The sequence below is a fragment of the Phaseolus vulgaris genome, chromosome 4 (genome assembly GCF_000499845.2).
Source record: "Phaseolus vulgaris cultivar G19833 chromosome 4, P. vulgaris v2.0, whole genome shotgun sequence".
Lineage (NCBI taxonomy): Eukaryota > Viridiplantae > Streptophyta > Magnoliopsida > Fabales > Fabaceae > Phaseolus > Phaseolus vulgaris.
The window spans coordinates 23,945,080-23,960,756 of NC_023756.2; the positions used below are offsets into that span (position 1 = coordinate 23,945,080).

General features: G+C 45.0%; 1 protein-coding gene across 2 annotated transcripts; it reads right to left on the reverse strand.

The window, feature by feature from the left end:
* Positions 1 to 8,013: 8,013 nt before the first annotated feature.
* On the reverse strand, positions 8,014 to 10,380 carry LOC137837467 (uncharacterized). Of its 2 annotated transcripts, none has more exons than XM_068646453.1 (4): positions 10,253 to 10,380; positions 9,870 to 10,164; positions 8,801 to 8,926; positions 8,014 to 8,539 (listed from the first exon to the last, which is right to left on the reverse strand). In XM_068646453.1, exons 1-4 carry the CDS (start codon positions 10,301 to 10,303, stop codon positions 8,265 to 8,267), a joined length of 747 nt encoding a protein of 248 aa, XP_068502554.1. In that variant the 5' UTR covers positions 10,304 to 10,380; the 3' UTR covers positions 8,014 to 8,264. The 2 variants fall into 2 exon arrangements, with proteins under 2 accessions (XP_068502554.1, XP_068502553.1); XM_068646452.1 differs by having other exon boundaries at positions 9,864 to 10,164.
* Between the last annotated feature and the right edge of the window lie 5,297 nt (positions 10,381 to 15,677).

Consider the following 15,677-nt stretch of genomic DNA (forward strand, 5'->3'; position numbering starts at 1 on the left):
CCCTACGAGGCAAGAAAATCCCAACCCAGGGGTCAAGCGGGAGGAAATCGTCCGGTCAGAGAAAGGGCCAGACCAGCGAGGTACGACTTTGTGGTGGAGTTGAAGGACCTAATCGCCATGCCTAATATAGCTGAAAGGTTGAGGCGATCGATGAAGACTGACAAGGTGCTAGGGCCTCGCAAGGACTCTTGGTGTGAGTTCCACGAAGCTTTCGATCACCACATCAACAACTGCCTATCACTGGGGTACCAGTTGGACGAGTTAGTAAAAAGCGGGTTCTTGAAGGATTATCTCGCTGAACCCACCACAACCGCGGTCCTGCCAGAACCAGCGGAGGATCAAGCGCACGAGATGCCGGTTCATGGCGAAGTCCACACCATTTCTGGTGGTTTTTCGGAAGGGGGACCCACGACATCCCAACGCAAGAAATATGGGAATGGACCTAGATTGTTAATCCCCCACGTATGGAAAGGCCACGAGCTGTATATGGATCTCAGCTCCTCTGGCGGCGCCTTGTGCCAATCAGCGTGTTTCTGACATTGCTTGCAGCGTTGGGCATGTCGCACGCAATCCTCCTTTACTGTTGGCCAGTAGAAACCTGCGCGTACCACCTTAGAAGCTAAAGACCTTCCCCCCACGTGACTCCCACAAATGCCTTCGTGGAGCTCCGCCATTATTCTGGTGCACTCGTCCCCGCTTACACATGTTAGGATAGGGTGGGTGAACCCGTGTCTGAACAATACTCCATCCACTAGGGTGTATCTTGCGGCATTCCTCTTAACCTTCTTGCCCTCCTCTGGTTCCGTTGGGAGAACCCCATCCGCCAGATACCGTCTGTATGGCGTCATCCAGGTGTCTCCTTCGGCTAAAGCATATACCTGCGCATGCCTTCCTCCTTCGGGCGTGTCCACGTATGTGCTGATGTGGGGCATCTTTACCGTATCTTGAGTCAAGGAACAATGACTCCTTGGCCTCCCTCTTGCAGTGCTAATATGGAGGACATCCACCCTGTTGTCTTCCACGAATTTTCTCGGAGCTTTGAGCGTCTCTTGGATTACTGTCCTCTGCCTGCCCCCCTTGCATGAGCTGGCCAGCTTGGCCAGCAGGTCAGCTTGGCCAGCAGGTCAGCTCTGGCATTCTGTTCTCGTGGGACATGTATTAGCTCAAGAGCACTAAATGCTCCCTTCAACAGTTGGACGTACCTTAAATACGCCGCCATTTGTGGGTCTTTTGCTTGGAACTCACCCGATACTTGTCCCATAATCAGCTGTGAATCACTTTTCACCAAGAGGTTCTGCACACCCATCTCCTTAGCCAGGAGCATCCCTGCAATCAGTGCTTCGTACTCAGCCTGATTGTTACTTGCCTTAAAGGCGAAACGCAGAGCTTGCTCAATCAGCACACCATTGGGTCCCTCCAAGACTATCCCTGCACCACTTCCTTGTTGATTGGAAGAGCCGTCGACCGAGAGCAACCACTGCGAACCCGCCTCCACCTCTTGTTCGCCCCCGGGCGAGAGCTCTGCCACAAAATCTGCATATACCTGTCCTTTGATGGATCCTCTGGGCTCATACTGGATGTCAAACTCTGACAACTCCACCGCCCAGCGCACCATCCTTCCTGCTACGTCAGGTTTCTGCAATACCTTTTGTATAGGGAGGTTCGTCATCACCACTACTGTAAAACTGTGGAAGTAGTGGCGGAGCCTCCTGGCCGAAAATACCACGGCCAACACTGCCTTTTCCAGCGACTGGTATCTCATCTCTAGGCCTTGTAAAGCCTTGCTCACGAAATAGATGATGGGCTTTTGAATTTGGTCCTGCTCCTGAACCAGCACGGAATTGATAGCTCGTTCTGTTACCGCGAAGTATAGCCAGAGGGGCACGCCTACTACTGGTTTGCAAAGGAACGGTGGTGTCGCCAAGTACTTTTTCAACTTGATGAAAGCCACTTCACATTCGTCGGTCCATGCAAAGCGACTATTTCTTTTAAGGCACTGGAAATAGGGGTGCCCCTTCTCTCCTCCCGCATAAACAAACCTTGATAATGCTGCCATTCGCCCTGTCAGTTGCTGCACTTCCTTTACTGATGTCGGGCTCCGCATGGCGATGGTGGCCGCGCACTTGCCTGGGTTTGCCTCAATTCCCCTTTCTGTGAGCATGAAGCCTAAAAACTTCCCTGCCTCAACCCCAAAGACACATTTCTCAGGGTTCAGTTTGAGGCGGTATTTCGAAATGGTGGCAAACAACTCTTCCAGGTCTGTTGTATGTCGCCTCCTATCAGGCGAAGTTACCACCATGTCGTCTACGTAAGCTTGCACGTTCCTTCCCAACATGGGCGCCAGGACCTTGTCCATTAGCCTCAGATAGGTGGCGCCCGCATTCTTTAACCCGAACGACATTACTTTGTAGCAGTAGCTACACGTCTCGGTCATGAACGTTGTTTTACCCTCATCTCTGGGGTGCATCTTGATCTGATTATACCCCGAAAAAGCGTCCAAGAAACTTAGCATTTCGCAGCCTGAAGCACTATCCACCAGGGCATCAATGCTGGGTAGTGGATACGAGTCTTTGGGGCATGCCTTGTTCAGGTCCGTGAAGTCTATACACATCCTCCACTTCCCATTTGCCTTTTTCACTAGGACGACATTGGCCAGCCACTCGGGGTATTGGATTTCCCGTATGTGTCCGGCGCGCAACAGCTTCTGCGTCTCTTCCCTTATCACTAGTCGCCTCTCTTCATTAAACTTTCTCCTTCTTTGTCGCACGAGGCGGACCGTGGCGTCCATGCTAAGGTGATGGCATAGAAAGTCAGGGTCGATGCCCGGCATGTCTGAGGCGGACCATGCGAACGCATCTAAATGACGTGAAATCACCTCCGCCACTTCATCCTGCTCTTCCTGGCTCAACAAACGCCCCAGCTTAAACGTTCTGCCGCCAATCTGCCTCTCCACCACGTTGGCAGCCGGCTGATCCCTGCTATCTTCCTTAAGGGGCGTCGCCCGGTAGTGCTTTCCAAGTGTCGACTCTTCTACGGGCGATGTGTCGTCAGGCCCCTCCTCCATGCGCGCGTCTGCTTCGGGCGTCTCCCTCACGGGTGTGGCCTCGCCAGGCGTTGACTCCGTGGGCGTCACCTCGTTCAAGGGTTCTATCTCCATCGCCGTGTCTGCACTTGGCGGACGCTCAAACACCATGAGCACGCCTCTCTTCGTTTTCAGGCTATTCTCATAACATTTCCGCGCTTCCTCCTGATCTGACTTGATGACGATCACTTTGCCACTGAGATCTGGCAGCTTCATTTTTATGTGGCGCGTGGAGGCTACTGCGTTCAGCCTGTTCAACGCCGGTCTACCCAACAAGATGTTGTAGGCTGAGTTGGCATTTACGACTAAGTACCTAATGTTTTCGGTACGTGAGGTCGTTCCATCCGAGAATGTCGTCCTCAATTCCAGGTAGCCTCGTACTACCACCTGGTTGTCAGCGAACCCATATAAGCACCCTGTGTAGGGTCTCAAAAGGTCATGATCCGGTCGGTCATCGGTAGTCGATGACGTCAGCAATAGATAACCATGTGGACCACTCGCAGGGTGACACGTGGATCAGGTGGCAGAGAAATCAGGGAGGAGATCACCCAGAACGGTGATCGGTGGTCAGTAACCGAATGGCCACCGACAGATCAGTTCCAAGATAAACACCCGGGGGGAGAACGCGAGAAGCAATAGAGCACCGATCAGTCATCGGGTGCATGGTCATCGAGGTTTCGTGTTACACGTAGTTAAACTGGGACTGAGATTCCTAGTGAGAGCGTTATGCATGGACTTCGCATGATCATATCTCAGAGAAAGAGGAGCTGCTCGCCGGTAGAATTGTGCACGAGAGTGGCCTGAGGGAGTTAGTAAACCGGTCAGTGATTGGTTACTCTCTTAACCCATTACGTGCATGACATCGTAAAGGGGAAATCGTTTATGCAGAGAGCAATGCTTGGTGAGTGTGCCTAGTCCAGCCACACCTGGCGTTCTCCTGGGAGTGTGCGACTCACCCAGATGGAGGAAACGCGCTAAGTTACTCCGCAAGGGAATAACTTAGGCGCACAAAGAGATGCGCTAGAGCCCTTCAGGTAGTGGCACGTGTACGATTAGATGTGAGTTGCATGCCTCCACGTGTCACCATCTGAGAGGGGCGCGGCCAAGATAAAGGTGCACTCCGCGTCGTGAAAGGTACACACACAGAAAACACAGACACCCACGTTTCTACTCATTGTGGTACGTTTTCGCACAATAGCGTAACAGAATTCTGACACATGCTGAGAATAGCGTAACAGAATTCTGTTAGGCACAGACATAGAGAGAGAGAAAAAGGAGAATCAGAAGGAGATTGAGTGAGATTATTTTTGTTGGTGGTTCTGTGACCTAACTTGAGCGTCGGAGTGCAAACGGCTGCTAGAGGCGCCGTCTGTGTGTTTTGCAGGTTGCGTTTGAAGTTCCCGGAGAAGGTTCTAAGAGCATTCTTGCAGATAGCACAGTTGCATAGGCGGGGTAAGGAAGCAACAAAGCAATTCCTCCACGCAGAAGTTGGCGACAGGATCAGATCAGGAGACAACCGCAACTTGTTGAATGTCGACCAGAACATAACATTTGCGAAGCTCCCTTGGTCGACTAGAACCCTGTGCACCTTTCTGCCGGCCGTGACAACCGAAATGACCACGGGGTCATTATCGTGCGACACAACATCCTGTAGATTCGTCCTCGTGAACACGAGCTCCGACTCCCACGGGTTACCCGAGATTCTTTCTTCAATCGAATTGACCCCCCTCGCATATTTGTTCCGTTGGGAGACAGTGGGTCCTCCCCCGGAAAAGCCACCAGCGATGGTGTGGACTTCGCCAAGGACAGGCATCTCGTGCGCTTGTTCTTCCACTGGTGCTGGCAGGGTCGCGGTCGTGGCAGGCTCTGCGATGTAATCCTTCAAAAATCCGCTTCTCACCAACTCATCTAGCTGGTATCCCAGCGACAGGCAATTGTTGATGTGATGACCGAAAGCTTCATGGAACTCGCACCAAGAGTCCTCGCGAGGCCCTAACACCTTGTCGGTCTTCGTCGGTCGCCTCAACCATTCAGCTATATTGGGCACGGCAATCAGATCCTTCAATTCCACCACAAAGTCGTACCTCGCTGGCCTGGCCAGGCGATTTCCTCCTGCTGGACCCCTGGGCTGGGGTTTTCTTATCTCATAGGGGCGTCTCCCATCTGGCTTCTTCCTCCCCGTCGTGGTCTCGTTGACCCTGACGGGTTGAGCCCGCATCTACGCTCTCGGGCGTGAGGGTACGACGCTGGTGCGCTTCTCACACACCTCTCCCTCAGAGGTGATATGCTCCACCGCGCAACGCCTTATTTCAGCGAAAGTCCTGGGGCGATTGTGAATGATGGATTCGCAAAAAGGTCCGGGACACACGCCTTTTCTGAAGGCGTACACGATCATGGGCTCTTCCGTAGTACCAACCTTTACTACCTAAGCCCCAAAACGGTTGATGTACTCCTTCAAGGTCTCTCCTTGATATTGTTTCACATCAAACAGGTCATACGAAACTGGCGGCAGGGCCCTGTTCGCTAAGTATTGCTCCCTAAACAACCGCGACAGCTGCTGGAAGGAGGTGATATGGCCGTTTGGAAGGCTGATTAACCAGTCCATGGCCATCCCGTCAAGGTGCTCATAAAGAGCTTGCACCTCACGGCATCGGAGCCGCCTACTAGCACCATCTACGTGTGGAAAGCAGTGAGGTGCGCCTTAGGATCCTCCATCCCGGTGAAGATCACCTTGGGTCCCGCGAACGTGTTGGGGATCACAGCTTCCAGAATCTCCTGCGAGAAGGGTGTGGAAAACTCCCTTGGTGGGGTGAGAGGCTCGGTCTCATTTTGGTCACGTTGCCCTTGGTTATCGCCCAAACCACGGCACAACTCTTCATTGATACGATGGAGCTCATCGTTTCTCACGTGGGAAGTCACGAGATCCGCCTGCATACGCTCTTGCTCCGCCCTTGATTCCGCCATTTCATCTTGCAGCCCCCGCATCATGTCCATGACCTGCAGCATGGACATTTCCTCGCCTGCTGCGCGCGCTGAACCTTGTCTTGTGCCCCTCATTCTTCACGGTTTTCCTCTGAAACTTCCCCAGTCGTTATGGTAGCTCCGATAAATTGCTTGAAACTTGCGATGGGACTGATGTTTTAAATCTGCACACAGTGGGCGCCAAATGTTCCGGCCGGTTGACCTGGGACGTCTTTGTGCGCAACCTTGCCCGTCAGCTAGGGACACCTTCCCTCTGGCTACCTGTGGATACCTGCAAAGAAGGACAAAAGGGCGCCCTAGCGGCCGTTTGCACTCCGACGCTCAAGTCAGCTAGCGAGAAACACCAAAAACTCTGCACCTCCGTATCAGAGCACTGTGAATGGCGCTCTGAAGGTGGTAAACGAAACTGTGTATTGTGTATCTTTTCTCCTTCTGGCAAACAACCTTTCTCTAGTCCCTTGTGCGTAGCCTTAAGACTCAAGCAAGCAACTAGAGTGTATTCTGGGAAAATTTGCCAAAAGTTCCAACCAACCCCGTTTCCAACATCCAAGGTTCTATTTAAACGCCTCCAGCATTTAAAGCGTCTTAAAGCGCATTTAATTATGAAACGTTCAGCGCCTTTAAGACGTTTAAACCGCCTGAAGCATTTAAAGTACCTTAAAACGCTCGAAACGTAAACTTTAATTACCTTTAAATAGCTTTAATTACCTTATACCTGACAAATGGATGTTGCTGTTCTGACTTGGCTGTTATTACACGTGGAGGGCCTCACAGCAGCGTGACCCAACTTAGGGGTATTTCGTCGTGTGAGCCCTCCTTCCTTGGAGTGCATCTGGCGCAAGGGGTGACTTTTTGGGTGCCAGCTCATGCCCCCAAACATCTAGTCACTCGCTTTGAGAGCGTATCTACCTTCCTCTCGTACCCTGCACCTGGCTACCCTGGGCGTGACCCTCCTCATGAGTCGTATCTATCCCAAGGGCCCCTCTAAGGTGACATGGGCACTTCGCGAGTCAGATTGCTCTCCACTGGCGCTAGTACTATGGCCTTGAAGCCACCTTTCTCTTCCCTTTATTGCTACCCCGGGTTATCGGGGTTTGAGGCCTTCCCATGGCGCCACTCCCTCCATGGTCTTTCCTACCCATGGGTATCGGGGAGCAACACTGTGGATGCCTTGCCCTGGTGACATTTTACCTTGGCGACGCCTTAACTTGGCGACGCCTTCTCTAGGCAACGTCTTATCTGGGCGACGCTTCCTCTTGGCGACGCCTCGCCTTGGTGATGCTTGCACTTGGTGTCGCCTCACCTAGGCGACGCCTTATGTTGACTTTGACCTTGACGCTGACTTTGACCTTGACTTTGTCAACGCCCGGGTACGGGACGGTACAGTTACTCTTAAGTCAGAAGGAGACACATGGCAGAAGCACTGAAGCCAAAGGTATATAAGCCTCTCTGAAAGGCTTAGAGAGGTACGTTTTGACACTCTTGACGTTTTTACGCTTTCATATTGTATGCACGAGTGACTTGAGAACAAGAGAGAAAACAGTTAGAATTCAATTACGCATCTTCTGAACACTGTGTCTGTGGTGTTCTGATACGGAGGTGCACGGTGTTTTCTGCCAGTACTGACTTGAGCGTCAGAGTGCAAACAACCGCGAGGGCACCCTTTGTTCTCTCTGTTTCAGGTATTCACAGCGGCGAAGGGTGAAGATTTGGAACAAAGACGAAGGAGTCCTTAATACGCAACTGGAAACTACGCACGAAGAACAATCTGATCGACAGGCATGAACATGTATCATTTACTATATAAATAAATAACATGTATCTATTCTAAATAAATAATATTTAGGATATTATCTAGTCTAAATAAGTAATAAAAGTTGTCCTTTCTTACCACATTCATACTTTATTTACATTGTTTCCTACAAACTATTCATTATCACAATAAAATATTCCTAAATCATAAAATGGATATTTCAGAATAAAAAATATCAATGAATCATTGTTTGAATAAATCAATCAAACACTAACACTATCTTGGTTACTGGAGAAACTCTAGACAATAAACACTGCTCTGATACAAACCTAGTATTACAAATAGGCACAAAATAAAAGGATCAGGATGTTCTGTTATATTCAATGGATGAAGTAGTGATTTTGCCTAATAATTAGTCTGCACACAATATTAATACTATGATACAATTCACATAAAATCTGGGTGAATATCATCTTCCACCCTTTCACTAGCTATAGTCTCTAAGACACTCTTATCACATGGAGCTGCATTTTTATCCAGGTCAAAGCCTTTATTTAATTCAAAATCTAAATTATCATCATACTCTGTTAGGTAAACGTTCCATTTGGAGGCTATCTCAGTCCTTGATTGTTTGCATTTTTGAGTCATCTTATCATATGCTGTCAAATCATTCTTTCTTTTTGGCTTGTTTTCAATTAAAGATGTAACCCTCACTGGATCCTCTGCAGCAATGTGAAACCACATAAATCATATATTGTCCAAGTTATATAATGAATTGATTAATAAATTAAAATATTATCACAAAATTATCTGAAATTTAAAAAAAAAAGACATGGATGAACATTTATTATATATAAATTTTTTTTATTTTTGTGGAATAGTGCTCCAAATGGAATAAGAAAATTACAAAATTTGCTGTTTTTTTATGCTCTGAACCATTACTAAATTGAAATATAAAACATGTAAAATAAAAGAATAGGCACCTTGAGAGTTATAGAAAAGGGTCTTCTTCAAAAACTTGTCACTTCCTGCACCAGTATTCTTCGTCACCCTGCTTTTTTTTAACATACCCTTCTCCAACTCAGTCACTATAAGCCTTTCACAATCATCTGATCAATTTAATCCATCACAATTTGGAGTTTAATTTTAGATGTAATCACTATAAGACCAGTTAAAAATCAATATAAATATAACATCATATATATTACAATTAATATTATTAAACTTCTATTTAAAATTCAGTTTAATTTATATTCAGTATTAGACATTTTCTGTAAAAATGTTTATAGCAAAAGAATGAATAAATTAAAGAAAAAAGGATTTTATTCACTTTTACCATAATCACAAGTCTTACCAAGAATGATATGGGATTGGACGATCACGTGAAACCATTTTACACTGATTATATAATCATTTAACTCTCAATTAAATCCAAAAATTTATTCTTTTTAAATTTTCCCAATATGGTTTGAATCTGTGAGCAGCAATCACAATTATGACCATATAATATTGTTTTTGGAGAGCTGTCCAGAACAGCAACCACCAAATTTCAGTCATACAAACTGCTGCAGTTCATTCAAAGCAAATTTCAATTATTATTTTAATTTAGAAGTGTAATCTCATTCACAACAATTTCCAATTTTAATTTTAATTTTTAAGTCTCACCTGTCAAATAGTGTGGTGGTATGAAATGTTGAAAAAAAGTAAAAGAGGTACCTCATGGTTTGTGCATTGGTAGGAGATTACATAAACGAGATACACCAATGATTAGAATAATTGTATAGTTCTTTCTTATGTATAAGTCCTAAAAGATAAACCAATAATTAAAATACTTGTATGATTCTTTCTCATGTCTGGCACAGGCAAAAAGTTTCAAATTGTACAACCGCAATGGTGACAATCACAACCGCAAAAACACAATTTAGAACAAAGCCATAACATATTTATATGAAGTACTAAGGCGAGAAAATAAATAAAATTTAACAAAAAACTAATTTCAAAAATTTAGAACACAAATTTACTGCATATAAGAGTCGAAAAACAAACCATCACCATCAAGTTGTTGCTCCTCGAGAGTGTGATAATCCTCTTGGTCGAGGTACGCGGACCAATCGTTCCTCCTCTTTTGGCGATTCACTTCGCCGTTCGATATTTCCGGTACCGGATCTAGGGTTCCGGCGAGAGGCCATTCACCGTCATCGAAGGACTTGCGCGACATGTTGAAGTCCTGAACGAACTTGCGAACGTCCTTGGCCATGAATCCCTGAGCAAAGACTCTTCGAACAGATTGCTTCTGGTTGCAGACGGCGCAATTCCATTTGTTGCTGCTCTTCTTCTTCTGCTTCACCTGAACACATTCACTAGAAAAATGAGATTAGAATTAAAATTAAAATTAGAATGAGAATGAGAGAAGAAAAGAGAGAGAGAAAATGTGCCTGCATGGTGGAGCATTGGCAGCATTGGAGAGCGATGAAGAGCGTCGACATTTGATGCAAAGAGAGTTCTGTTCTGAGAGAATTAAGGGGAAATTGGGGAAAATTTATATATTTGTTTTGGCGCCTAAGTTTTTAAAAGTTCCGGGCTTTGTAGTGAATGAAATTCGTTAGTTTATATTTAAATATTTTTATTTCAAAAATGATACTTGTAAGATTTGAAATTATTTTTATTTTATTGAAAATTTATTTGAAGATCTTTTAGTTCAAAATTTAGTTTTGGTCTTTGAATCTATCGTTTAGGTGTTTGAATTTATATGGATATCCTTTCGTGTTTTAAAAAAAAACTCAACAAGAAGAGAATTACTTAATTCAAAATTAAAAAAAATATATATATTCTAACAATTTTGTTATCATAATATTGATAAGATTAGTGATAAAAAAAATAATAAATAATATCTCAAGTGATTAATTTCTTCTAATATAATTTATTCACAGTCAAATGATATAATTGAAAGTTTGTATGTTTTAATTTCGAAAGATAGAATAAGAAGACTTCTAAAACATTTCAACTCAAAAACAAATAATGGTAGTGACAATTTTGTTATCATAATGTTGACAAGATTAGTGATACACAAAAAAAAATTAATATCTCAAAGTGATTAATTTCTTCTAATATAATTTATTCACAATTAAATTATATAATTGAAAGTTTGTATGTTTTGGACTTGTTCTCGCCGGTTCATCTCGGGTGGACTGGATGGAGGGCTCCACTTTTGATCTGTCTTCTCTAGCAATTTAAGGGAGGAGTGTTTTGCTTCGGAAGGATCGGAGATTGGGAGAAATTTAAAATTTAATGGTGGCGTTGGAGAGGAGACCACAGTGGAGGCAGCGAAAGAACTCCTCCGTCGTGAGTCACGGAGGACTTACATTGCTACAGAAGATATGGGTGCTGACGTGGAAGGTCAGCAACTTAGTGGGATACAAAATACTAGACGTCATAATGTGGCAACTGATGAGTTAGGTGGGCAATTTGGGTGTTTTAATGAGGTAATTGAAGAGATAGAGGAGGAGCCTAGGCAATTTAACGTTAAAATTAATGAGGTAGGTGGGCAGATGCAAACCCTAACAGAAATTAAAAGCTTAAATGCTCATATTGGGCCTTTTGAGTGTGATTTGGCCCACTTCCAAATGCTAGAGAGGGGGGTGTGCTTAGCTGGAACAGGCCCAATTTTTAGTGAAAGTGAATTTTCTGGAGTTGGGAGTATTTTCTGAATTTTAGACATCATACAGGTTGAGTCGTCCCCTTGCCTTGTCGTCACCGCCGTAGCCGCTTGCGATGCAGCGCCGTGCCTCGCCGCCATTGCCACTTGTGATGCAGCTTCGTGCCTCGCCACCATTGTCGCTCGCAACGTAGCTCCGTGCTTCGCTATCACCGTCGCTTCCGTCGCAACTCTGTACTTTGCCATCACTGCTACTTGCGGTGCAACCTCGTGCCTCGCCATTAATGCCACACGCGAAGCTGCTCCAGGCCTCGCCGTTAACTTCTGTCGGAGACGGAGAGGCATTTGCGTCGGCGTCTTCTTCGCGGTGTGGGAGAAGGTTCGATGCCGCTTGTGACGTAGCTTCTTCCTCAGCCTGTCACTTTGTCGTGTCTGGTATGCTTGTCGGAGATGGAGGTTTGGTAGTGGAAGAAACCCCCTTGGGATGTGGTAGTGACCCAGCATACTCTTTGGTGGTCCGTAGACCTTTGGGCGTTGTCGCTGTGCACTCTAGGGGTTTTTCCGCAAGCTCTATCGCACACGTGCGCCTTCATTGCCATGCGACGCCGTACTCCGGTGATGGACAGAAGTTGTTGGAGATTGAGGAGAGTTGCAGTAGCAAACCACAAGAGGTGAGGCATGCACGCTTTGATGAAATCAACGAACTGTCCCGCAAGACGGATGTAAGGTTAGATTCTAATTCTAAATGCATTTTTGATAATGGTGTTTGATCCTGTCGGTAGACCAAGCGCAAGAACGATGCCTCGTCACGATCTTTCCTCACCAGCTTTAACACCACGTGCGCTTCAAGTCCACGCTACAGATTGTCTCTAAGAACCTGAAATCACAGTATGGCGCCTCTGCGGCCGGTGGCGCTCCGACGCTCAAGTTAGTAACAGGAACACCCAAAAAATGAGAGAAACACAAAGTGTTGTAGAACCGTGCTCAAGTGTTCTCAACAAGAAAAAAGAGTGGTAATGAGCGTCCCTCACAAATTCTGTTAAGTTTACCTTTTATACCTAGGTATTTTCTCTCTCCAGACAGTTACACTTTGGACGCGTGGCTCGCATCCAACTCTACACATGTCATCATCTGGGCTAGAGTAACTTAAGCGTCATTTCTATGTAGCATCCAACCCTACACGTGTCATCATGTGGGCTAGAGTAACTTAAGCGTCATTTCTATGTAGCATCCAACCCTACACGTGTCATCATCTGGGTTGGGGTAACTTAAGCGTCGTTTCTATGTAGCATCCCGTTATGCGGCCAAGTCTCCTATTCAAGGTGTAACCTAGCATGTAACGCGCTCTGGAACGCCACCCGACAAAGCGAGTATCGGATGCAACAAAGTACATCGTCTCTGTGATATCGCTTGTCGCAGGTGCCACCTTCCTCACCGCCATGCCATGCATGTTCTAGCTGAGGAAACCTCGCCATCGACGAATGTCCACTTTGGGAATCCCGTCATCGATGAGCAAGCTGTTTCCTCCAACTCACTTAACCTCCATGCTTCATGCTGACGTAACAATCATCTTTACTGAACTTACACGCCTGAACCTCCAACAGCTTCAACCAAGTTTACTGGGAAATCCGGCGATGTGCCTCTTGTGGCGATTCCTGACCACCTGATCTTCCATTATCTAACACGGCGATGGTACAAAAACCTGGCGACAACCGACTATGTACGCTGAAGAACGCCACTTCCACAAACGGCGACTATGTTAACTTCTTGACCATTCATCTTTCTCTTGTCCACGTGTCCCGCTAAGCACACCCCACGTAGTCACTTACTGTCCACGTCATCACACCTGATGACCTGATCGGTACAGTGTTAAAAATTGCAATCATCTGGTTTGGTTAAATAACGAGAATTTGGAAGCAGTTAGAGTCTGGAATGTAGGACATGATCTAGGTTTCTCTTGTCTGGGAAACGAGGAAGAAGTCTTAGATAGTATAAAAAGTATGAAAGAAAGGGACAATAGAAAGGAGGGTCTATGTAGAGATGGGCTAAATGCTTTAGATGATGAAACTGATTAGTATGAATATTAGGGATTTGGGAGGAAGGGTATAGTTATCTCATTAGAAAAGAACAAGTTGAATATATTTGTCTTCAAGAAACAAAATGTGAACAACTTAGCAAGGAAAGATGTTATCAAATTTGGGGATCAAATGAAATTGATTGGATTGAGATTGGGCAGTCAATAATGGTGGAGGGATAGTTACTATGTGGAAGAAAAATTGCTTTGAAATAAAAGGGTACAGAAATGGGAACAACTTTTCAATCATTGAGGGAGTGTGGAAGATTGGAACACCAATAGAAATAACGATAGTTAATATTTACTGTGGTGGTACCTTAAGAGAGAAGAAAATTATTTGGGATGAGCTAAGTGAGATAAGAAAGAGTCACCCAATAAAATTGTGGTGAGTAGCTAGAGATTTTAACTCTATCAGATGTGTTGGGGAGAGAAGAGGTCAAAGTTCTAATGTCAATTTTGGAAGCGAAATACAAAGTTTTAATAATTTTATCGAAGATTCTAGTATGGTAGATATTCCATTGGTGGGTAGAAAGTTTACGTGGTATAAACCTAATGGGATAGTTAAGAGCAGAATAGATAGAATTTTAGTTTCCCTTGAATAGTTAGAGAAGTGGCCGGGTAGTAAGCAGTATGCGGAAGGGAGATTGGTTTCGGATCACTGTGCCTTGATATTAAAGGATATAAACATTGACTGGGGCCCAAAACCGTTAGATTGGATAATGTTCCGTTTAAGGGTATCACAAGAGAGGATAATGAAATGTTGATTGGAACTATATCTGAGGCAGAAGTTAAGGAAGCGGTGTGGAATTGTGATTGTTATAAAAGCCCTGGACCGGATGGTTTTAACTTTGGGTTTATAAAATTTTGTTGGGATGTTATAAAAAGAGATGTTTTGAGTGCAGTACAAAGTTTTGCAGAGGGTGGGAATTGGCCGAAAGGTACTAGTGCTTTCTTTATTACTCTTGTCCCAAAGACTGTGAACCCACAACTTTTGAATGACTTCAGACCAATTTCCATGGTGGGATGTATGTATAAAATTGTATCAAAAATTCTTTCTTCAAGGTTGAAAATGGTGTTGGATAAAGTCATTGACCTTAGGCAGTCTGCTTTTCTAGAAGGAAGGGGGTTGTTGGATAGTGTGTTGGTAGCTAATGAGACTCTTGAGGAAGTAAAGAGAAAAAAAAAAGAATGTGTGGTGTTTAAGGTGGATTATGAAAAGGCTTATGATTATGTAAGTTGGGAGTTTATTTACTATATGTTAGGAAGATTGGGATTTTGTGGAAAATGGACTGAATGGATAAAAAACTGTTTAGAATCTTCCTCGATATCTGTGCTGGTAAATGAAAGTCCAACAACTGAGTTTAAACCAAAGAAGGGCTTAAGACAAGGAGACCCTTTAGCACCATTTCTTTTTCTTATTGTGGCTGAAGGGCTTGCAGGGGTAGTTAGGTAGGCGGAAGAAAAGAGGTTAGTTGAGAGTGTTGAGGTTGGGGAAAGGTGAGTAAATGTGAGTATGCTGCAATATGCAGACGACACTCTTTTCTTTTGTAAAGCCTCAACTCAAAGTGTTCTGACCTTAAAAGCTATTCTGAAGTTTGAACTTGCATCTGGTCTTAAGGTTAATTATTCCAAGAGCAAGGTTGGTGGCGTGGGTGTGAACGTCAACCAAATGATGGTCTTTGCCTCTATTCTTAATTGTGATAATATGAAGGCACCTTTTAGTTATTTAGGGGTGACGGTTGTGCTCTTGGAGTGGAAATCCCTCTCTATGGCTGGTAGAATTTTCCTTACCAAATCTGTACTTACATCCTTACCGTTATTTTACGTCTCTTTCTTTTGTATGCTGACTACCATGGTGAAGGAAGTGAAAAAGATACAAAAGAGTTTTTTGTGGGGTTGGGGTTCAGAGAACAGGAAAATTGCCTGGGTGGTGTGGGACAAGGTTTGTGAATCGAAAGAAAAAGGTGGCTTAGGGGTTATTGATATAAGGAAAATTAACTTAGCTCTTTTGGGGAAATGGATTTGGAGACTTAAGTCTGAAAAGATTAGTTTATGGAAGAATATTATAGACTCTAAGTATGGTGGATGGAGGGGATTAAGGTCTCAAGATAATTGTAAGGAATCATTATGG